Source organism: Dermacentor andersoni, chromosome 4, assembly GCF_023375885.2.
Source record: "Dermacentor andersoni chromosome 4, qqDerAnde1_hic_scaffold, whole genome shotgun sequence".
Taxonomy (NCBI): domain Eukaryota; kingdom Metazoa; phylum Arthropoda; class Arachnida; order Ixodida; family Ixodidae; genus Dermacentor; species Dermacentor andersoni.
The window spans coordinates 181,265,035-181,289,743 of NC_092817.1; the positions used below are offsets into that span (position 1 = coordinate 181,265,035).

General features: G+C 47.3%; 1 protein-coding gene across 1 annotated transcript in view; it reads right to left on the minus strand.

Annotated features, from left to right (window-relative positions):
* Window positions 1-24,709, minus strand: part of LOC140217272 (acetylcholinesterase-1-like) — a 52,488-nt gene that overhangs the window by 24,254 nt on the left and 3,525 nt on the right. Inside the window, exons 3-5 of the mRNA XM_072287679.1 lie at window positions 20,052-20,287; window positions 14,939-15,250; window positions 10,006-10,213 (exon numbers count right to left, since the gene is read on the minus strand). Of these exons, the coding sequence (XP_072143780.1) occupies window positions 10,006-10,213; window positions 14,939-15,250; window positions 20,052-20,287 (756 nt within the window). The remainder of the gene's footprint in view (window positions 1-10,005; window positions 10,214-14,938; window positions 15,251-20,051; window positions 20,288-24,709) is intronic.

Here is a 24,709-nt window from a genome sequence, read left to right on the forward strand (position 1 = left end):
TTAAGCAATAGTCCGATATCCTTACCTCCATATTGATCTTCGAATATGTGACCTTCGATGAGCATTTCTGAAAGATTTATGTTTGATTTATCCGTCAACGAGCGTGTTATCTTGCGCGTTGCCATATGGTCACGCTAGGCCTTTAGGCTACCTAACTTTTTATTTTCTTTAAAACTGCATTCTCATCTCTTGCACGGCTGCTGACGCATTCCCGCAGTGGTTATTTCTTATTTTATTGTCTGAATAGGTTGATGTTGGAATAAATAGCGAAGATACTCGAAGAAGACGACGACGACGTGTCAATGATTTATATCGACCAGCGAGAGGCTAGCCCCTATTCGGACGAAGAATCGGCACATGAAGACTCAGGCGGGCTCATTGACAATCTAATCTGGCGGCAGCTATGAGCCGGCGCTGAAACTGTTTTCTCTGACGGACGCCTATTGGTGGGTCCGACTCGGACGATGACGACCCCAGGCGGGAAACGTGACGGAACATGAGAGGTTTCTTCTGCCGTAGTTGATGCGGCCATTCCTGCGAAATTATCCACTGCTTCTAAGTGGACGAACGGTGATCTCGAGAAAAGCCTTGGCATATTTCCCTACCCAAACTTTGCTGCTTACAGGGGTTTTTCACCTGTTGAGTTGTTCGAAATCTTTTTTGACGAAGCCGTCGTGGAGCTGCTAGTCGAACAAACAAGAAAGTATGCGCTCTTTTTCAATATGCCAAATTCGGAGGTTACCAAAGATGAATTAGGTTTTCTTGCAGTGCTGGTTTTGTCCGGCTATAACCGCTTGCCAGGGAAAAAGTGCTATTGGGACAGCGGCTTGGATATGCACCACACAATGGCCTACAATGCTATGCGAAGAAATCGCTTCGTACAGATAATGCGATTCCTGCACTGTGCGAAATGCAAGCCTAACGCTTAGTGACAAGTTGGCAAAGGTGCGTCCATTGATGACACTATTGAAAGCAAGGATTTTGGAGCACTTTCAACCTGTGCGTGACCTGAGTTATGACGAAAGTATGATTGAGCATTATGGTCGTGATGGCTGTAAACAGTTTATACGCGGAAAGCCTATCCGCTTCGGCTGTAAAGTATGCTTCCTAAATGCCAAGAACGGATACCTTGTAAACTTCAAAGTGTATCAAGGCAAGCAGGGGATCCCGGAACATCTGAATAATATGAAAAGGACTTCGGAAAAGCAGCGGCGCCACTTCTTGAAATGCTGGATGAACTCGCAGCAGAGGCGCACGACCTTCCTGTCTTTTTCTATTTTGATAATTTATTCACAGGCATACCGCTACTCAGGCATCTCAAAGCTCAGGGCTACGAATGCACGGGCACAGTGAAGCAGAACCGTGTTCCTGAAGAGTGCCTTATCGCTCGACGACAATTCGTCAAGCGCCAACCTCGCGGGCACGAAGAGGCCGTGCTGAGCGCTGGACGACAATTTGTCCGCTGGACGACAATTCTGGACGACGAAGTTTCCCTGCTAAGGTGGCTGCTCACCGCTCCTGTGAAAAATCTCGCCTTCCGCGTAAATACGTTCCATACATCAAGAGATTGGACCCCAAGACATCTGAGGACGCCCCGGATGCTCATGCGCAGTCCGGTTTTTTGACATTCAGCGAATGTCACTCCATCGGCTCTGCAGCTGAGTTGTACACTGGGACTAGGCCTAGTGCCTCCGGTGACGCGCTGGCGGCGGTAGATTCGCCGGCGCCGCTCGTCACGACGGCGTTACCGGACGCACAATTGACACCTGAGCCTGGATCCCAGCTCCTGGTTCCTGCTCCAAGTCCTTCGGCTACAGCCCACCCATCGCCTTCCCAAAATGCACATCAGACCGTGAGTGATCTGCCCTCAGGGCGGAGCCCGGCGATGGCTTCCCAGACACCGATCGGGAATGGGACTCCAGTTGTTGTGCATGATGAAACGAGTACTCCTATGGACTTGTCTTCTGCCCTACCATCTGTGCCGTTGGCCCCCCGTGGTTCTCAGAAGCGTCCTTCGGAGCAATCTGCACCAGATTCGTGTTCGGCCAACAGCGGCTCCCAAGGCAAGCGTTCCTGTCTAACGACTGACTACCCAGTTGTGTCGACACCGGGCTCGGTTTGCTATAAAGCAACCATTAAAGCTCTGGCCCCCTCAAGCCTCACGGAGATTCCGAACAGGATTATTCAGGCGAACCTAGATGCTTGTCTTGGCACCACAGGCTTCCGCGGCTTCACGGCCCGGAAGAAGTCAAATACTATCGCTGTGTGGCTTCCGACATTGGCTGCTGTCGAGCGTTTGCAAACGCTTCAACGTCTCTCGATAACGAGGGAGGTCACCCTGCCGGTCCAGGTGTACCTGGTAGAGGGCTCGGATCTACAGCGCTGTGTCGTTTACAACGTTGACGTTGGCGAGGACCAGACTGCTCTCCAGCGTGAGCTCTATTGTCCTACTCACCGTGTCATTCAAGCGCGTTACATGGGAAAGGGGCGCTCTTGCATCGTCACGTTGCAGGGCCCACCAACTCCCCCAGCCCGCCTGTACTACTATGGCTGCATTCTACGACCTCGGCCATATAAACCCAGTGTCGTCTATTGTTACAAATGTTTCCGACCGGGCCACATGCGCCGATCCTGTCCATTTACAGCGCCAGATGAAGCTGCATTAGCTGGCGCAGTGTCTTATCGATGTGGACTCTGCAAGACCGACGACCACGAGATCACTTCTCCAACTTGTCCCACAAAGCAAAAGGCAACTCAGAAGGTTCGTCGCGGGATTCCTAAGCAATGGCCTCAGCATGCTGCAACACAACCAGTGCTGACATCTAACAGGTTTGCGGCGCTCCAGTGGGATGACGACGACTGGCCAGAGCTTTCCGAGCCCGACCCGCCTGCACCCCATTCCCAACAGACTTACAGTGACAAAGTTCGCAAAGACCGCCGTCGCCCGCTGGTTATACAGAAGCAGAGCGCGCCGGAACATCCGCGTGATGATATGGCAGCAGTTGACAATCAAATTGCCCGCCTTTTAGCGGAGGTATCCAAGCTCCGACAACACCGTGAACTACTTGCGCGTCGGCGACGTGCAGTGGAATCACACCACTACAAGTATCGATTCCGCTGCATCATCGTCTCTGTCACGCCCTGCTGTATCGGTCGCAAAGTCTACCAGATCTTCAGCTCCGTTGCCGGATAACTCTACAACATCCCTTTTGCGGTTCATGGTCAGCCAGTTATCCAACCTGACATCTGTGATTTTGCAACGTCTGGACTCGTAATCAAAATGGCGGGCACAGGTGTTTGTGGTGTGCTTCAATGGAACTGTAGAGGGCTCTCCACGAAAGTGGGGGAGCTTAAATCCCGTCTACGTATGAACAAGCTGCAGGTGTGGGCCCTGTTACTACAGGAGACCAACGCCTTGCCTGCCATTCCGGGCTTCAGTGGATACGTGTCTCCTTCGATGAGTGACCATCGCGTGCACACAGCTGCCCCTCCAGGAAAGGCGGCAGTGTATGTGGATACGCGCTATCCTCAGGTCTGCCTTTCTCTTGAAAACTGGTGTAACTCATATCAGGAGGTAGTGGCAGTAGCTGTGAAGTTACCCAAGGCAACTGTTGTGGTAGTGTCATACTACATAAGACCAGCCGGTGGCTCTTCTTCAAGAATTAATCTGGGCTGGTTAGTGAATGTCCGTCGCCAATACCCAGCGTGTCCTATTTTAGTTGGTGCTGATTTCAACGCTCCTCACCCAGATTGGGGGTACCCTACTTCTAGCCCTCGAGGTAGGCGTGTGCGGGACGCCTTCGCGGATGCGTTGTTTGTTCTACTCAACCATCCCGATTCAGCAACGCGAGCTGTGCCTCAAGCTCGACGTACAACATACGCACCGGATCTTACGTGGTGGTCGGGTCCCGGCACTCCCACTTGGCACCTGGAGCCCGACTGCTGGGGCAGTGACCACCACCCTATCATCATCGGCCTTCATCCGTCGCAGGCCCGCCGATTGCGCCGCAAGTGTTCTGTGGTCAACTGGGACAAATTTCGCACCGTTCTCCAAGATACCTCTGTGGACTCGTCACCACTACTTGTTGACCGCATACAAAGCGCGCTTAATGAAGCTACAACCATCAGCTGGGTAGACGTCGATCGACCGGCACCGGATATCGGCCTGCTCAACTTGTGGGCTGCTCGCAGACAAGCTGAGCTGGCAGCATCCCGAGACCCCACTTCTGCACAAGCACGTACAAGACTGAATTTCCTTACTGCTAAGGCCCGCAGATATGAACGCGACCTCTCGCGGAGGCACTGGCATACGTGGTGTGAGCGGTTTTTATCCAAGACATCGAATGCTTCTCTCTGGCGAACCTTCCGTGCCATGGAACACGGTGGCCGCCGTCCAGACGCGGCAGCCACAGCCTGCTTCGCTGCTGGCTTGTCGCCGGATGATTTCGCCAGAGAAGCAGCCCGGAAGTTTTTCCCGCAGTACGACGTGTTGCCTCACACAGCCAATGGTGCTCCCTTGGCAGGCATTCCGACACATATCGACAGGTTACCAACTACGGCAGACTCCGAGGGGATTGCAAGCTCTTTCACCATGCCTGAGTTGCTTGCAGCGATAGATGGTACCAGTCGCAAGACAGCACCAGGTCCAGACTCTATTACTTATGAGGCCTACAAGAACCTGAGTTCCGCTGTGCTGCCTCAACTCCTCGACACCATTAACAAGGTATGGCTAGATGGCGTTGTCCCTCCAGGCTGGAAGTCAGCTATTGTGATCCCGATTCCGAAACCAAGCAAGCCGCCGACTGACCTTGGCAACTTCCGACCCATTTCCCTAACGTCAACGTTGTGCAAGCTTGCTGAGAAAATGCTAGCCACACGAATGTCGTGGTGGCTAGAGCACCACAGTTTCTACCACCCTGCTCAAATTGGCTTCCGTCCATCCATAGGTACTGAAGATGGGCTGGCTGTCTTGGCATCCTCGGTTTTATCGTCAACTCGTAGCCACAGTGTCCGTACTGTCCTCGCTATGGACGTCGAAAAGGCGTATGATAACATCAGTCATGCTGCCATCTTGGCTTCAATTGACATGCTGCATTTTCCCCCTAGAATACGGAATTTTGTCAAATCTTTCCTTGAAGACCGACATTTTGCAATTCGCCTCAGTGGTGATGCCGTCGGCTCATTTGTCCCTCTTCGTGGCGTACCCCAGGGATCTGTATTATCACCCACATTATTCAATATTGCTTTCATCCCGCTTGCATGGCGCTTGCACGATGTACCCGACATAAAGTTCTTGTTGTACGCTGATGACATCACGGTATGGAGCACTCATCACGACCTGCAGACTCAAGCCGCTGCCCTTCAATCAGCTTTAGATATCACGGCGACTTACGCCTCTTCGGTCGGCGTTAGGCTTTCCGTCAGCAAATCTGCTTACATGTCAGTCGCCAATCGCTGGGGCCGGCGTAAACTCTCTGGAACACCCATTCGTCTTCATCTATCCGGAACCCCTCTTCAACAATGTTCAACTATAAAAATTCTGGGTCTGATGGTGCACGAGTCGGGAACCGGAACTGCTTGGCTCTCCAGCGCTAAAAAGCAGGCAATTCAGACGTTGGGTCTGATTAGGCGCATTGCTCCTAAAATGGGCGGCGCCCGCTCATATGTTGCGCGACAATTGGTGAAGGCGGTAGTGCAACCACGCCTTATTTATCAAGCCCAATTCCAGCATTTGACGAGGGCACAATGGGATCGCCTTGAGGCTGTTAATCGCGAGGCAATGAGGGTCATCACTTGCCTTCCCCGCATCACCCCGATCGTGGCTCTCCAAGAAAATGCACAGCTCAACACACTAGATGAGCTGGTGCAGCAGCGACGTGATGCTCGCAGGCTTAAGACCAGCCTTTCACACGCACCGTGTGCTCTCAGGGCTTACGCTTTCTCGAACTCGCTTCTACCACCACCATCGCCAGTTCTTCCTCCCTGGAGTTTTGTACAGCTGAGTGATAACAAGCCAACTGATATACATCGCCCGACATCAACTCACACGGCGGCGTCACTTCGTGACCGAATTGTAGCTCAAGATGCCCACCTGCCGCTTGGCTCCATCGTCCTTTACGTTGATGCAAGCATTAAGGGCTGTGAAACAACGACTGCAATTTATTGCCCATGCGCACCTGCCCTTAATAAGACGACCCGGTTTCAAGTCCAAGAACCTCCTTCCTCCTTTTGTGCTGAGCTCCTTGCTATCCGAGAAGCGTTGTGCTCTGTGGCCGCCTTTACCATGGTCCCCACGGCCCGCATCGTCATCCGCACTGATGCCCTCCAGGTGACGCGGCTTCTGCAACGCGTCAGTCGCAGCCCTGACATATGCCAACAGATCCATCTTCTGGCGGCACACATCCCGCATCCAATATCTGTCGAGTGGATCCCACGCGACCTTCTAAGCTTCCAAAGCCGTGCGAATTCTGCGACCCGTCTAGCGACCTCTCCATCGTCACTGCCTCAACTTTTTCACCTAGATGATGCCACCCTCCTTTTAACAAGAAAGGAGCACCTCCGGCGCCGCACACGTGCTCTCATACCTCCGTGTGCGGTAAACCTCCCCCGCGGTCTTACCCGTGCAGAGGAGGTTGCGCTTCGGAGGATCCTGGTCGGGGTAGCCCTCACTCCTGCCGTGACTAGGAAGTGGCCGCACTTTCGCCTGCTATATCCTCGTCCTGAGTGTCCACTCTGCAAGTCGCGAAATGTTGAAGCCGACATCCACCACCTGCTGTGGGTTTGCCCTGCACTGAAACCGACGAGGCTGCGGCACCTCGCAGCAGCGGGACTATCGCCGCATAATCTGAGCCATTACACTGCTTGGACGCAGGGACCACATTATCGATCCCTCTTGCACTTCATTAAGTCAGCAAATCTTTTTTCATTCATTTAATCATTCATTCATTTAATCATCCTTATTCACCCCCATCACATACCCTTGTATGCCCTGAGGCATTTATCCTCGCATTAAAAAAAAAAAAATTCTGTAGTAACAATCGCAAGCACCATTCACGGCGTAGAGCCAATGTCATCTGCAGACAGGTACTCTCGTGTTCAGAAGAAGCAAATCGAGGTGGCCCGCAAAAAACACTGTTGCTCACTACAAGTTTTATGAGAGGTACGGACCAGATTAATGCAAATGTAGGCGCCCACAGGATTGTAATCCGGGGAAAAAAGTGGTGGTGGCCAATTTTCACTTGACTTTGTGATGTATCTATCAGCAACGCTTGGGTGCTAATTCGTAGCAAAGGGTTCAACGTCCCGCAGGTGGAATTCCGCAGGCAAATTGCACAAAGCTACCTGATGCGATGGGTCAATAAGCATAGAGGACGTGGTCAACGCAGAATCCCAAAGACTGGTGGTGTCTTGACTGGTACACGGTATGACCAAGTGGCCAACTTTGTTGCACCAATACCTAATGGCAAGAGGTGGAGGTGTGCATGAAATAATTGCAACAGCGCAGTGCACACAATGCGCAAAGTATGACGACGGCATGTGTATTCTATGATTTAAACCATATCACACTAAATAAGTGCTCGACTATTCGCTATGTATGTTTTTTGTGAGGTTTCATGGCTTCAAATAAATATTTTTCCCTTCGAGTATTTTGCTGTAGCATAACGGCCCAGTGTGACCATATGGTCACGGGCTATATTTCAAAAACTAATTAGGCAAGAGTAATAATTTTTTGCATGTGAATTACTAGTGCAAAGAAAAGGTAATATATAAGATTTATTTCAAGATATCAAGAAAAAAACGAAACCGTTCCCTAATGGGTTAAGGAAACGGTACTTCAGAAATATGGGCTGTCGTACATTGCTCGATTGCTATTCGTGTTGGGTTGCTGAGCACAAGGTCGTAAGATTGCATCCCGGTAACGAAGGCCGCATTTCGATGGGGGACGAAATGAGAAAATACCCGTGTACTTCGATGTAGGTGCACGTTAAAGAACCCCAAGTGGTCGAAATTTCGGGAGTCCTTCACTACAGCGTGACTCATGATCAGAAAGTGGTTTTGCACGTAAAGCGCTATAATTTAATCTTTTCATTGCTATTCGCATTACCTTCGACGGGTATGGTGGGATGAGTTCTGTCACAATTTTTATTTCTTGCCTGTGCTTCATGGGCCTCGCGGCAACCCTGTCCTGCTTGTTGAGGAGGTATGCTTATGTGTCTGTTGCAATAAATTTCCGAAGACACTTATTTGTCTATTTCTCATTGGTCTCCTGCTCATGTTACCAAGACGAATTAGTGAGATAGTATAGCTGCTAAAATATATCGTTTCGGCCTCAGGATAAAATAGAGTTCGGGGGATAAAATTATTAGTTAGTGAGCAGAGAGTTATAACAATGCAGTTATTTGTTTACGTTTAGCATGTGCGAAACACTCTTTGCTGTTATATTCTTCACATTTCACAAGTCCCCCAACACGAATAACACAACTTGCTAAAACATCTTTTGAGCCTGAATGAGAAGTCCTCCTGCTCTTTCAACACCTCCAGGGCTGTCAGAAAAAAATTCTGGGACGCAACGGCTCGTGTTACCATCTGTCAGAACTAACCGGGGTCACAGCATTGAAAGAAACAAACGCTTGTAAAAAGCTCATAAGTGCCTCACCCAAGCCCTAATTTCTTCCATTGAACGCTTTTTTGAAGGAGCATGCATTTCTTTAGGGTATTTCTTGCAATACGCCTTCACAAACCTTTCAAAGATAGCACCTCTACATCCTACAGAATGTGGAGCAACGTATGCGAGCTTATGGACCGTCCAACAATTACATTTGCCATGTAGATCCAGCATTGGTCTGGCCTTTCTTAAGAGGTAGCTTTAGCCCAGGGCCAGTCACTATCGCTTTGCTCAAATACATGTCGAACTTTGAATGTAATGATGGCTCCATCGAGTTGACTAAAATTTTCTTCGGTGAAGAGTTAAGGTTAGGTTTTATCTAATGTAGGAAAGATAATTTTTATTTCGGGCCTGAAATTTATCACGATTCATCACGAAAATTCTTGTTTAAAGAATTCCAGCTTAAGGTTTACAAATACGCAACCTTGCACAAAACAAGAAATGTCCTATTTCTTAAAACGCAACAGCTCGAGCGTCTAAACAAGCAAACTTTATATACGATTTCACAGCTTACTCAATTGCATCACATTGTTCACATTGTTCACAAGGGTTTTTCAAATGTCCCGCATGCAAGTATCCTGGATACGAACTTTTTAACTCAGCAATAAATAAATGATATCAAAAGATTATAAGCTGTAGCTTATCACACATCTAAAGCGCACTCAGTGGCAGTATTACACAGCCAACAGAAATATGATTAGGCGCACTTTACAGAATTTTGATGTCGTTTTTCATTGCTGAGTTAAAAAGTTGCAGTAGTTGACAAGGCACATTTGATTGCTTATTTTGTTACGGAATTATTCAGAACTAGAGAAACCCTTCTGAAGGCTATTGACTGCCTACTTCAAAAATCTACTTCTGAAAGTCATTGAATTCAAACTTTCTTTTAATGCAGGAAAGCATCTTGTTCATTGCAACGATTGCCGAAAAAATGGTTTCTTCTTTACCATGTATTTAGATGAGAGCCCCTGACCTAAAGCTTCCCCAAAACATCTTGGGCCAATTAACCTATTGCGATGGAATTTAGTCCCACGGCAACCTTCGATGACACAGGAAGCGTCGAGCATCAGTCCTCATAATTCGTCCTTTACCTGCACACATATCTTTACTCGCCCGCATTCCCTCATGATAAGGAAATAACGGGAATGATCAAAATTTTCTAGAACAAAGAGGGAAATAAGCATACAACGTTTTCGGGCGCTTGTAGCGCCACCAGAAGCTGCGGTGTAAACCGGTAACAAATTACGTTTTATTCGCGCAGACACAACATGATGGAGCTGTTTTTTTTTTTTCCTTTCACCATAACGTCTTTGGTCTTATGAGTCACCTATATAGCGCACCTTCACTGTACTAGCCATCTTGATCGGCAAGTCAGGCAGCAGCCGGCCGAATGTCGGAAAGAACTGGGGGCGGATGGGCCGGCCAAACTCCAACGCATTCTCTACGTTCTGAAGGCAGGTCAGCGGGGAGCTCACGTTATCGCACGTCACATGTCGCGACGCTTCTTCTAGCAGCAGTTCCCGGCAATAAGTGGTGCTGTCGGGGTACCTGTGCAGGGAACCACGTGTAACTTGGGTAAATATAAGGCCCACACACAAGACCGAAATGTTTCGGCGAATTCACCGTAATCTTCACCGCAAGTTTGCCACTGAGTGGGTGCTGCATTTAAATATGTCCGTGGAAAACACCTCGCTTATGTGCAGTTGAATAACTTCTTCCCTGAGCGAATACAGGGTGTTTGCCGTGTTTAACTAAACAGGGTGGTGCACCCAAAGCGTAGCACAGGGTTAATGTGCGTACACGAGGAGAACTACATCGAGGCGAAAGCCTTAGGTGCAGAATGGGTCGAAAATTAGGCTGTCCGGCGTTATCGCGCCAAAATTTATGCCACCAGAATCCACAGGCAGTCCAACCCTCGATCTTTGGTAGGAGACGACCCCGTGACGTTTGGTGTTAATGAAAGTGAGGTTAATTGAGACACACTTAATTAAGATAAAATTGAGTAAGGCACCCCAAACTACGACCTTTGGTGGGAGCGAAACCCATGCCCACTCTTGTTATCTACGGCGAAGTTAATTAAGGGACCGTTAATTAAAGTGAAGTTATGTACCGACTCAATAGTCACGCACCGCCTATGGTGCGATAAAAGGAGCAATAGCAAGTAGCAACGTATACGACTGAGAATCTCTAGTAATTTAAAGAATAGGTCGTGAGCGCACAGGCTTTCACATTCATCCTATTTAGCGCATGCTAACGTGAGTGTCCCCCCCCCCCCTTTTTTTTGTAGTAGTCATGAGTTAGAATTTTTTAAGCGTTCAATAATTTGAGCTCCCGTTGTCGGCGACCCTCCAGCCACCACGAGTCACAAGCCAGAGCCGTTATCCGGGCACTCAAACGACAACATCCGATCCAGTTGCGAAAACAAAACGAGACAATCCGGGCCACCAATCAAAACTTTAAAAATGCGGTCGCTGGCCCCGAACCCTTATAAAGGACCGCATTACAAACGCTAGCTACTTGCCAAAGTAGCTACAAAAAATATTGCTTCCAAGTTCTTCCTTATGTTTGTTCCCAATATACCTCAAGCTGTGACTTCTAGTACGTCGAAGTCTTATTTGTAATTTCCAATAGCGACGTTGAAAATGCCGATAAAGGGCACTGTGCACTTCCTCGCCATCTTTTGGCGTCGAGCGCCGAACTCCAGCGGCCCACGAGCTTTGCAGCGCGGGTTCTGCGTCATGTCGAGAAATGGCGCCACGCTGCGTGTCACCTCCTGCAGGCGCTTCTACACGCCGCGGTGGCTTAATGATTATGGTGTTGCGCTGCTAAGCACGAGGTCGCGAGATCAAATGCCGATCACGGTGATCGCATTTAGATGGAGGCGAAATGTAGAAACGCCGGTGTCCTGTGCATTGGGGGCACGTTAAAGGTTTACTGGTGGTCAAAATTAATCCTAATTCCCCCACCACGGCATGCCTCATAATGAAATCATGGTTTCGGCACGTAACACCTCAGAACTCAAATAATTCTTCTTCTATCCCGGCCGCGGTGGCCGCATATCAATGGGGCCGAAATGCGAAAACACCCATGTACTTAGATTTAGCTGCGCGTTAAAGAACCCCAGGTGGCTCCACTACGGCGTGCCTCCATAATCAGAAAATGGTTTTACCACGTAAAATCTCATATTTTTTTTTTTACATTCTTCCTATAGTGGAGCCGCGCGCTATGTCTCCCTGGCGGCTTTCGCTGCCTGTCGTGCGGCCTTCAGCAGGTTCTTTTCTTCTCGCTGGGCAGCGTTCATACAGACGAGGGCAGAGCAGGGCATGGCGCGATGCGGTGTGGTGGGGTGTGCCGTTGCGAATATGTACTACGTCCATTTTAAGATTGTGGCTAGTATAATCTCCAACCTATCTGCTTTGCTGATGGCCAGATCATGCTTACATCCACTCTCAATTGCGGTGGAGCCAACTTTTTTTTTTACTTCGAGAGGTCAGCGCTTAGGCGCCCATTTCTGCGGCAAGCGTCGGCGTCGCATCTCGTAACCAAGCGAACGAGCACAGCGAAGGAGGAGGAGGAGATGAGGGACGGCGATAGCGAGAAGAACGGGAGCAGCAAAGCGGCGGAGGAGGGTGCAGCGGAACCATGAGTCGGAAAGTGGAAGATGAGGTTATGACGACAGCATCACAAGCGAAATGCCGCGCAAGACGCACTCTGCAGTGACGACGGCTATGATATGGCGCCACATTAGCGCGCATTGCCTATTCACCAAATCGCTGCATGAGCCGAGGTCTGTTTACGGCGGCTGGTGTGAACCGCACCCACGCTTCACCCACGTCCTGCCTCTAGCAATATCTCGATTAACGAGGCAATCGCGCCACAATTCGTTCCGTTTGCAATGAGCCGCATGAGACAGATAGTCCGCGCCAGCCATCATAAAGCGAAATGAGTGATAGCTGAGCTTAAATTTCGCATTACATAGTATGGTAATCGTAGGTGATTTTTATTAACATGAAACATCTTTGAAACCTTCTGAGTCACTTTCTAAAATCGTATTTGAAGAAAAGATTTAATCTTATCATTCATATATTTTTACCGTACTGTCCGCACGCTTTATTTTGATATCGTTGTGAAGAGGAACGATGCTTGAGTTCGAGGAAAGATACCCGAGCATGCATATGACGCGTCCGCAAATGGCGCCATTTTGAGCCTTGTATGACGCAATCAGAACTAAATTTAGACATGCGGGCGCCGTTACGAGAAGCGTACGGTTGTCCATGCGAGCAGGATTGGTTATGCATGACAGACCAGACTATGGTACGGTAGGCATAATATGAACCTCAAACTGGCCGCTCAACAGAGGATGTAAGTCCTGGAAGTATGCATGCAGAAAATGCACGCTTGGTCACCTATAACCCTGCATTTGACAAGTAGGACCCAGAAATGATGTGAAGAGACTGGGTCAGCTAGACAGTGGGTTTCCCAGCCGATTTGAGCAGGCGAGATGCATCCGTCTCCACAGGCAGCACAAGAGTATAAGGTTGGAGTGAAGCGCAGGAGCCACAACGATCTGCTAGTGCTGCGGGTTCAAGCATCGCAGGGCAGCCTTAAGTCTTGTGGACGAACTCACTACGAGAAACTAACGGGCGCTCTACGAATATGGAGCGAGCCCGATTGAAATTTGGACCGCAACTTATCTGTAACATAAGTAATACTTGTAAGCATTTTAATAATTGAATATATTTACCTTGTGTATTTGGTTACGTCATTTCTGTACCCTAGTCCCCATACACCATTTGCAGCACGCACAAGATGTTTCATGTGTTCAACCGCGGCTGTGTCGCTGATACAGCCTACCCAATATTTCACAGATGTGATTAGTTAAGTAATATCAGTTAAACATTTCTATTTCAATTTTGGGGAACTAAACGAGGGGCTCCGAAACCGGAGGGCAGTGCGGGTGTTGTAGGTGTTGTGTAATTGTTGTGAGCTCGTTCAGCGCCGTGAGATCGAGGCCGATAATGGAGCTGAGCACGTGCTGTAATTGTGTGCGCAAGCGACATGGTGATGAGATGAACAATTAATCAGTAAATATTCAATAAAGAAATCCAGCAGAACTCATCATGTGATGAATGTTGACTTTGAGGCGATTAGCATTGCTTAGCTTAGATCAGCATAATGTTAGATAAAATAAGATTAGCTTAGAGTAGCGTACGACATACCGTGCGGCCACCGCTGAGATGCGTCGTGTATGAGGCGTGTATTCCACTAGGCTCCTCTATGGCGTTTCTCTCACTGCATGTTGCGCTATCTCGCGGTGCAGCCGCGAAGTCAGTGCGTGGTGCGCGTTTGAGTTTATGTCCATTCATGTATGACGATGTAACTTGGCGTGAAAGAGATTTATTGCAGTGTGGCAAATACCCTGCGACCCAAGTTGGCGTCAAATACTTTTATTGAGGAGGTGCACCATAACCAGTAGGACATACTTAGATACCCGAAATGGCGTGAAGGAGTTAAATAGGGAGAGACACCTTACAAGTGGTACCTACCCAGCGATCCAAGTTCGCCTCAAAGAGGTAGATTGAAGGGTAGCACATACCGATTGGCACATACCCGGTCACCTATGTTGGTGTCGAAAAAGTTCATTGAAGAGTGGCATAAATCTAGTCCTGTACCCGCTGACAAAACTTAGTCCAACGGTCGCTTTCCTACCATGCTGCTTTATCACGGCAGGCCAATTCTCTACCCATAAGGTTACCCACTGACCAAAAAAATTATGGGGTTTTAGGTGCTGAATCCACGATCTGGTTATGAGGCACGCCGTCGCCGGGGACTCCGGAAATTTGGACCACCCGGGGTTCTTTAACATGCACCTAAATGTAAGTACACGGGTATTCTCGCACTTCGTCCCCGCCTCCCTGGGACCAAAGTTGGCTGGAACCGATTTGAGGGAGACGTGGCGAAGTACCGCAGTAATAATCTACGAGTTGCTCAGGCGGAGCAATTGCCTTGCTTGAAATATAGGCTTAGCCCATCTGCTGCTAGAACCCTACCACTACCGCCACAAACAAATGTAATGATGTCAACGCCGACCTGACATGGTGTCATCACGAACTTGGTAGGAACAAAGTAAGTCGCAGCTTCTAGGGAGCGGCGAATCACCTCCTACCCCATGTAGCCATTGAACATGGCTACATGGGGTAGGGATGGCAACACCGGCCAATGTTGGCCTATATTCCACGTGGCGCCTGGTGATGTTTGCTAGGTCCCACCCACCGGCCAAATGGACCATTGCTCATTAGTATGACGCGGTCGAAGATGGGCGCCCCAGGTGGCTTGGCCGATGTGTTGCGGCTGAACAAGAGCAAACCGATGGACGCAGCGCCGGCACCATGGCCTACGGCCACCACGTCTGAGCCGTTGCCGCCGAAGTAGCCAATGTACTCGCGGACCCACTGCAGTGCGGTGAGCTGGTCGTAGAGGCCCGCGTTTCCCGGAGCGTCGTCGGTGCCATCCGTTAGGAAACCGAGGACACCGAGTCGGTAGTTTGGCGCCACCACAACAACGTCTCCCATGACAGCCAGGTATCTGCGTGGCATTCCGCCGTCCACATTCACGACAACCATTTGTCTTGTGCGATGGCCAAGCGAAAAACAGGTCGCAACAAGAAGAACGACGTCATGGTAGTAGCAGGAATTCTGAATTATCTATGAACACAATTTCCCATTGACCTCATGTTCGCCCAGTCAAGTGCGGCAACGTGAGCGTCCCTTCGGTTGAGTGAACAAAGGGCTCAGCATTTGCGTATGGCACGTTACAGTGGGAAATAGCTACAATTTGATTATTTTTTTCTTTCTGAAATCAATGTAGAGCCGCACAAATGGTATTCTTAAATTTCTGTTTCTAAGGTTCGAGATTTGTTCCTATATAGGTCAGTTTTAAACCACCAATGAACTTCATATTTTTACTTGTTTCCTAGATAACCACTGTTTCTAGATAGCCATAGATCTCAAGCACTACATTGTGATGCGGTCGCAAAGACCGCATCACAATGCGTTATCATTGATAACGCATCACAATGCGAATGCCTTATCTAAGAGTGTTCAAAATCAAGGCCTACTCTTACGGCCTAATTTTGCAAAATAGCAAAGCCTGAGTAGTTTAACCCGATGTTTAAATACATTTCGCTCACAGCTCCACTGATGTTCCGAAACAGAAAACACACATCTCATACGATTACTGTCATTATCATTGTAAACAAACGTATTCAAACCTGCGTACCTAATTGGCTCCTTTCTGTGAGCTCGCGACAAGAAGCCAATTGCACCAGCGGATTTGTGCGCATCTCAGAGAGGTATTGCAGAAGACTTTGTCATGTTTTGCAACCATCAGGTATGTCTGCAACGTTCTGCTGCAAAACGTTACTGCTTTTATATATAGAAATTGTCATTAAATATTAGGCGTATTATTCATTGAAACCATTTGCCAAACACTGCAGTGATATTGGAAGAATACCAACATTTATTTCGGCAATGGTATGCACTGCAGTAGACATGGAAATAGGTTGCTAATTTGTCTTAAGTTCTACACAGCCCTTTGTGAGAAGTTTGTTGTTTGAGTGTTCCTTGTTGTAATATACCAGCAGTATCCACAATGTTTGCGAGTTCTAAAAGAAAAGTGTCAGGCACCAACATGAAATTCGAGCAAAATAAGGAAACGGTGGGGTTTAATGTGCGGCAGAAGTTTCCCGTTACTGGCTTAGTTAGTTATAAATAGGTAAAATAGTTAAACATAGTTAAAAATAAAGCCACGATTTTCTTCCCTGTTTTCACGTGCCAATAGGAGGTTCATAGTTGCTTTCTCCAATGTCCGCGACGAACTACTTTATACATGGCAACAATAATGGCTGTAATATTGCTAGTGTATAGGCAAATTTCGAATTGCGTTCGGCCATTGCAGCCTTTCGAATAAATGTACGCATTAGAATTCTCCGGAGGTTTATCAGTGTATTACGAGCACAATTAGGGGCAAATTACGGCGCAAAATTTACCACGCTGTCCTTCCCCATTTACGAGAGACACCAAGAACAAACTTAGCGAACAGGGAGAGAACACAATAGAAGAGTTTTGTTAGAAGTGAAACACCAGTGGTTTGAGTACAGCCTAGTTAAAAGAGTCCTTAACACTTGCTTGAAAGCGTTGTGCCATCGTTTAACGCTATGCGTCTAAGTGTCCGGAACGCACTGTGCGCAAACTTTAAATTTGGCGTCCCCCCCCCCCCCCCCCGCAATGACATAGGAGGGGTCGCTCATTTTTCGTTGTGCGCCGGCGAAGTTCACATTTTGGGGATTATTATTGTTCGTGCAATAAGTTACGCATTCTGGCAGAGCTAAGCACATATAATTCAGTTTTACGGGCTGGGCGAAATGTCGCACACAGCCCGTGAATCTTTAGAAAAGGCCTTCCTCCTCAAAGGTTAGGGATGGTCGATTAATGGTTTTATTGTATTAATGAATATTCATTCATCATTTTAGCCCTTAATGGGTTAATCGCTTTCGATGCAGGGCTTTTCATTGATTATTTCGTAATGCAAATTTTTGTGGGGCACATTAAAATGGGTGAAACACAGATATCTACTTTTGTGGTACCCTAATTTAACGCTTCAGAGGTGAAACCAAGGTATAAGTACAAGTGCTTAAAGTTTGATAAGCAATACTATTTAATTTGTTAAAAACAAAATAGCGTTGGCCCTTTAGGCCTCTGCAAAGCTGAACAATAGGTGTTCACTTGCACTTCGAGCCGAATTAAACAAGATACACGGGCCTAGTGGATCTCTGTGCAATACAGTTCAACAAGATATAAGAAACATGGCAGATGAGAAAGGTGAAGTCAAACTAAAATATGCAATAAATTTCATATGCACAAGGGAAAAGACCGTTACTGGTTTAGGATTTTAAGCCACGCGCTTTTTTCTATAGAGCGGAGGAATATCAATTTGCTGGGACGTTTGGGTGAAACCGACAACTTCGTTGAATGGCCACGCAACCAGGACGCGAGAACAGACACGTTGAAGCTGTATATTTGCTCGCACCGACAAGAACTCCTCCGCTGTGTCAAAAACATGCTTCAAGCCGGTGCTAATGCTGTGCCACGTTTTCAGTGGACTGGAGTTGATACGACGATGGACGACTGGGTTGCTACAGAATGCCTTGAAGTGCGAAGACACCTCAAGCGTCCTACTTCGGGCGGCGTGGTGGCGTGTGCAGTGCGGGGCAAAGAAAGGGGAAGCGCTCGGTTTGGCACTGCTCAGGACTCACACACACGGTCGGCAATCGCTGTACCACAGATGCACAGTCGCTGCTTATGCTCCACCATCGTTGTACGATTCCAAAATTTTCGCGCTGCTCAAGTCAAACTCTCGGAAATGTACAATCGAACATGTCTAATCGACTAAGTTGTTAAATGAAAGGCAGACATCGATGAAGGATAATTGTTTTGAGGGACACTTTTAATCGATGAATGGATTAATCGCGGTGTTACCGCCAGCACCATCGCGCGTTCTTACTTCACCACAGTGTGTTTTTTACCGCTGTGTAAGAGTGCACTATTATTTTTTCAGTTTTTTTTTAATTACAGATACTGCAGTCTCATGTTCGAAAGATTGCAGGAGCGGCTACATAAAAGAAGGAAAAGGAAATATCAAAACATGGAACGAAACAATTGCTTACCAAACCGTGCACGTTGAAGTTGTCGCAAAGAACTATCACGTTTATTCGAAGTGTCGATCGTTCACGAAAAAAATATATTTTTGAAGGTCAAGACAAAAACTCAAATGGCACAACGTTCAAAGGATCGTACTGGCAAGTCACAGGTGTACAATGACCACTGACATAAATTGGGGAACTATCCAAACGGATTTATGCACATTATTATAAAATATGTTAAGCCGGTCGCACGTTCGTCGATGTTCTAGTCAATTCAGTGATAAGAGATGGTGATGCTCTCAAGGGGAAAGGTTGTTGTCGTAAGGTTTGAAGAACATGTATATTGATGAACATGCCTGAGCAGTGATTTATAGGCGGTTGGCTTACATTCTTTAGTCGCGCTTTGTAAAGTTCTTAAGTACCCTATGTTTTGGAACAATCTTGGGCAAGTATGGTCACTATGCTTGTGCCAGTTTAAGCTAGAAGAGAATAGAGCACCAAGGTGCGAAAATTCCTGTACTCCTTCCAGTGTGTGTTGCGTATCGCCATACTTACATTGCAAGGGTTGTTTGTGATCAGTGAATGTAACTGGCACCGTTTTGTTGATGTCCATTTACGAAGTTATGCTCCAGTCGTAAAAAGAAGAAAACAAATCATTTTGTCAAACCTGATCAGGGACACTACAGATATTATAATACAAAACGCAGTCATCAGCGCAGACACGACGCTTAACGTGGGGTTGGTAACAACATGGACGACATCATATATATGATTTATAAATAAGACGGGTCCCAAAACAGAACCGTGTGCGACACCCGAGGAAATGTGAACCGGTGAACTACTGGCGATTGTAGCTAACAAAATGAGTCGTAAGGTGAAGACTATATGTCATCCATCCAAGTAAATTATCAGCATAGTAGCCTGTAAGAAGCGTGGAAATTTAAGAAGTTTTCTGTGGCATACTTTATTGAAAGTTTTGAAGTAATGGATAAACATAACGTCGACGTAGTGGTTGTTAAGCGATGAGGCAATATCGCTCATAAATTGAATTAACTGGAAAAACCACTACGGAAGCAATCCTGATGTTGAGAAAGGATATCGTTATTAGTGAAGTATTGAATTACGTGGTTGTGAATGATATGCTCAACAAGTTTCAATCTCGTAGATAATAATGAAATTGGTCTATAATTAGAAATAATTTCATTCTTGCACAATTTGCAGATGGGAACGACATTATCGACCTTTCAAAATTGGCGAGACTCGTCTAGAGTAAAGCGGTTTTCTGAAATGTGATTATTATATAACTTGCACACGATTCAGAGTACCTTCTAAAATATACATTTGGAATACTAATCGGACCGGCACTTCAGGTAATGCCTTTGTTTGGTAAGAAGTCATGAAGTTCAGAACAAGTTATATCGATATCTGAGGAAGCTGCGGCTACAAAAGGAGTGGCGAAGGAAGAAACAGTGCCGCTATCAATGGCAAAAACCGATTTGAAATAATTTCTGAAGGCTTCGGAGATCGTCTCATGTTGAGCGCAGCCTTCGTTTTCAATAGTGTTAGGGATTTTCTCGCGAATGCGTCTACATTGTTAAAGGAAAATCACGGTTCGTTCCCAAAGCGAGTCATACGCTTTAATGAGTCACCCAGTGAAAAGCATAGGCCGTACACGCGCGCACTCACCGACCGTCCAGAAGGCGGTCATTGTTTCCGCCTTCTTGAAAGTTGTCGCCATGCACGAAAAAAAGCACCGAGCGGTGGGCACACACGCGCAGGTTGCGTTCAGTGCAGTTAGGGTACGGCGTCCAGATGTTCAGGTGAAGGCAGTCCTCGGAAACCGCACGCTCGACATCGAGTGGCAGCGACTGGATGCAGGCCGGCCGCGGATAGGACGCATTGAACACGCGCCTGCCGAATATCTGGCAATGAGCAATGCGCGTCGAGTAATTAGGATTCGTGTTTTGGTTAACATGCCGCCTCGCAATGAAAACTACAAGAAATACCCCAGGAGGGAACAGCAACCTCGTGGGTGGGCACAAACGCGTGAAATCACATTATAAATATGCAATCAAAATCACACTTACATATCTTGCAAGCATTTATGCGGGCTTCATCTGTACAAAGCCATCGTTATTCATCGGCTCGTGTTCTTTTTTGCGTCGACGCCATTTTTCTTTCTTGGAATAAAGAATCGTCTCGACTGTGGTATTTCAAGTGGTATTTAAGGTATTTCAGCTTTGCGAGGCGATGACAGATATATTAAGTGGTACAACAAGGATTGATAACCTGACATATTTTATCTGTCTGGTGTGCTGGTGGCATTGTCTTTGCGATAGCGAAGCTGTGTAAGCACAACAGTCGCCCTGAAAAGATGGGCCCCTATTCACTGAAACATTCTTACGCTGCTAAAGTTCGTATGAGCAAAAGCAGTACGATAGTAACAGCTAAAATATTAGCGAAACCCGCTGACTAATCGGAAAACGTTCTTGCGAACAAAATTTATGTAAATGCGACCGCAGTTCTTGCTAATTCTATACCCTACCCCGTATATTGACCAGGGTTCTGAACTGGGAGAGCGTCTTTTCTCTTTTGGCGGTAGCGTTAAAGAAAGTTTTTGAGTACGCTGGCACAAACATACAAATAAACATGCCCATAGTGGTTCTTGCGTACCTGTTTACTTTTCTGTCCTCCTCTGGTCGCGCAAACACACTGTATAACGATAGTAAATGTCGTTGTCATTGGCCACTTCTTCATTCTCTGCAACTTTAGCGTGCGTTTTTATGTAAGCGAAGCTTTCTTTGCCTCTTTCTTAGACTTTGCCACTGCTCCTGTTGTCTGGCACACTGTGTCGGGGGGTGAGTCAGAGCGTGTGTTTGCATGAGACTCAAAAAAAAAATAGCGCTAAGAAGACGAGAACGAAAACAAGAACACGACGGACAGCGCCTGTCCGACGAACATGTTCCTTCTTTTCGTCCTCGTCCATTTAGTGCACTTTTACTTCAAATACGTCACGCCAACTCCGCCACATCAAGCTCCTGCTGTTCACATGAAGGAGCATGGCAGAGAGGAAAGGGGACGCGAGAAACTCGTTTGGACATTTGCACAGCTTCGAATGTGCACAATGCTCTCTGTAGCTCCCTCGGTGTCGCCACTAGCCTCTATAAAGCTGTAATTATCCGTGACCCACCGCAAGAGCATTGCAGATGTTGCAGCGCTTACCTTTCTACTAGCGTGCGAGTCCAAAAGCAAGCTTGATAGTATGGTGGAAAGAAGGGGGGAGAATAGGAACAGAATGGGTATAACCGATGGGCAGTCGCAAAGCGAGTTAATAACAGTATTATGAGGACAAAGTGTAGTCCGAAGGAACGGAAACGCTACTACTATAGACACGACAGCTGTTGCGGGCAAATGGGCTAAATTTAGGTTCAAGGTGCGGTGCGGTACGTTTCTGCTATTTCTGAAAAATAAATACTGTGGAAATTTGTCAAGCAGGCAACTTATACAGGGCGTACAGAAGCTGATCCACCTTAAAGCGCACCGTAGGGTCTAGGTGACACTACGAGTAGAGAAGCTGTCACACGCCGAATCGGAACATCTGCGCCCGCAGCGGTATCTTTGCGCCTATGGCATTGCTCGAGGTCGCGGGTTATTTATTCAGTGTCTTTTTATTTTTATTCGCACTCGTTTGATAGATGATTTTATTCTTCTTGTGATCACGTGCGCTTGTCTCAGTATAGTTAGGTCGTATTATTGGCCAATTACAGCAAATGCCTGCAAAAAGAACTAGCTGGAAGATTGCATTCATTCATGTCCGAATTAATTTATACACAAGTCTATGTTTGTTTTCCTAAAGGTTACCCAAAATGTGCTATTGACCTAAATTCATGAAGAAAGCTAGGAAAAGTGCGGAGATAACGTATTTCCTCCGTCGCGCCTGCCGTAAAGCCAATCTGCAGATTGTTCAGGCTGGTTTTCAAGGGCCCCTCACCAGGTCTGGCTATCTTGAGCTGCAAACCGCAGAGCATACATTGCGTGATTAAGATTCTGTCTTCAAGGTATCACATCGCTACGCGCCGCGGAAACATTTGAAATTTCAGACCGAACGCCGTTTTTCCTTCTCCTCGCGGCCGTCGCACTCCAAGCCGCGGGATGCGTCCGCAGTGCGACGTCGCTCGTGATGACATGTGACTTCCAGAATAATTCAAGACAACACCGGTTATCTGTGTGATCTGTTCCTTGAATTGACGAATTGAAGTTTAGGGAAATAATAAAACTCACAAACGGAATGTCCACTGGTTTTTTTTTGTTTTACTTCGCACCGAAGCAAGAGAGATGTACTTCTCCCTTCATCTGCTTGCTCCCATGGTTGTGCGGTCACGTGCGCAGGTATCAAAACTGCGTTATTTTCTACCGTGTTCAGCGCGTGATCATGCTCTGCGATCCGCTTGTTCTGCCTCAGTATTCGTGTAGCACTGAATTATAGCGCTAGTCATGTGTCCTTGTGCACGGCGGGAAAAATCATGCGCTGCGCGAACGAGACAACAGCTCGAGCGCGACGCCGTCAGCGGAAGTGCGTAGCGCCGAAAAGAAATTGAGGAGATGAAGTCGGGGCCTTTGACGTATGCGTCATGCGATCTTCGAGGTACGGTTTGGGAGAAGGCTAGGAAGCAATTTTGCTTCCAGAGGCTAGACCGAGCGAGTGGAGAGAGCGTCTTGCTTAGCAGTGGAGCCCGCCTGCTGAAATTATGGGTTCGTGGCACTGCACTGAAATACTTCTGTCTCGGCTATTAATGAACCGATTGCAAAACATTTTGTGGCAGAACACTCCCTAGTCGACATGTACCAAAAAATTCAAGCATATAACCAAAGTTTGCTATGGGGCCTGGTGAGGGGCGCCTTTAAGAAATGTTGCGTAGCCAAATCACTGTATGGCAGCAGCCGTTTGAAGTGCCGAGGACGCCTGCGAAGCTTTCGACAAGGAAGACTCCTCTTCCACGTGCATGCAGCTTGTGCCATCAGCAACCGGATTCGGTAGTCGAGCCTACGTTAAATAATGGTGTGTCATGCTCAAAGCTATTGTTTTCGTATAAATATATGGGTCGACCTGTATTCTTCTTCGACCTATAGGGTAAATAATTTGGGGAAGGTTTTTATGCACGGCAGTATCCCCACTTGTCGCACGAAGGCTAAAACTCGGCAGCAAGTATGAGTTATATTTTGTTTAATCCGTGCCGTTATTGTAACTGCTATTTATGAAACGGTTGGTGAGTTGTAGTCGAATCGCTGTTAACCTGTAAATACATTTTGGAAATTCCACCTGCATGTATTCTAAACAAAGCCCAATAGTGTACTATAAAGCGTATCGAAGCGATCACCGGCCGCACTAGAGAAAGAAAACGTCGGCAGATGACATCTGTGCAGGTAACACTACATGCATTGTATTACATTCATCCTCAAGAAGCCTTCAGTATCATTTGTGTTCCCAATGATGTGTTTCTGATCCATAATTAACATTTTTTTTTATTTCTTGTACTCATGGCAGCCATGACAACAAAGGGTGTTGGAACACGTCCGAAAACATCAATTTCAATTGGTGTGCGCGTTGGATGTTTTGTGTGCCTCCTTTTGCGTGTTCATAAAAATCCGTAAAACATTTAAAAAAAACCAAGTCCAACTGCCCGCTTGAGCTCCACAGCAGTTGTGGATGGACGAAACCTGGATGAACAAAAAGGGTCTCCATATTTTCTTCTGTACGACAGCGAAATTTCTCCTAGCGCTACAGTTCCACATATTGCACGAAGGTTTCTGACAGAAATGAGTAGACTTCGTAAGCCAAGTCATCAAAAATTGTAGCGAGCGCAATGCACTTGCCGCATAAGGCGAATTGAAAAATAAGAATCAGTATGGCAGCGGCCCGACAAGAAAGATACACGTCACATTTGCGTTTGAAATGGCACATTTTATGAACGGAAATTGTTCGTTACGTGCTTGAAAGCCTCAGCTATGTAGTATGCTGGTTCGGCTTTTTTCATAATGTGATTAGCATTTTCGGCACAGTCGAATTAGTTTCCTTTTTCGGCAGTTTCACCTGACCAACACTTTGCGCTGATACCGAAGATGGCACAATCTTGAAACCTGGGCCGATCGCGAACGCAACGCAGGCTATAAATGTCGACCGCTTCGGTAAGTATGCACCACCGCGCATGTGCAACTGTCTACGTAACGATCGTCAAAAAACATTCTTGGCGAATTTAGATATGCGCCACGAGGTGTGCGTGGACTTCGTGGTGCCGCCACTAGATGGCGCATCATGTCCAGTGGAAAGCGCGTAATGGTAGCCC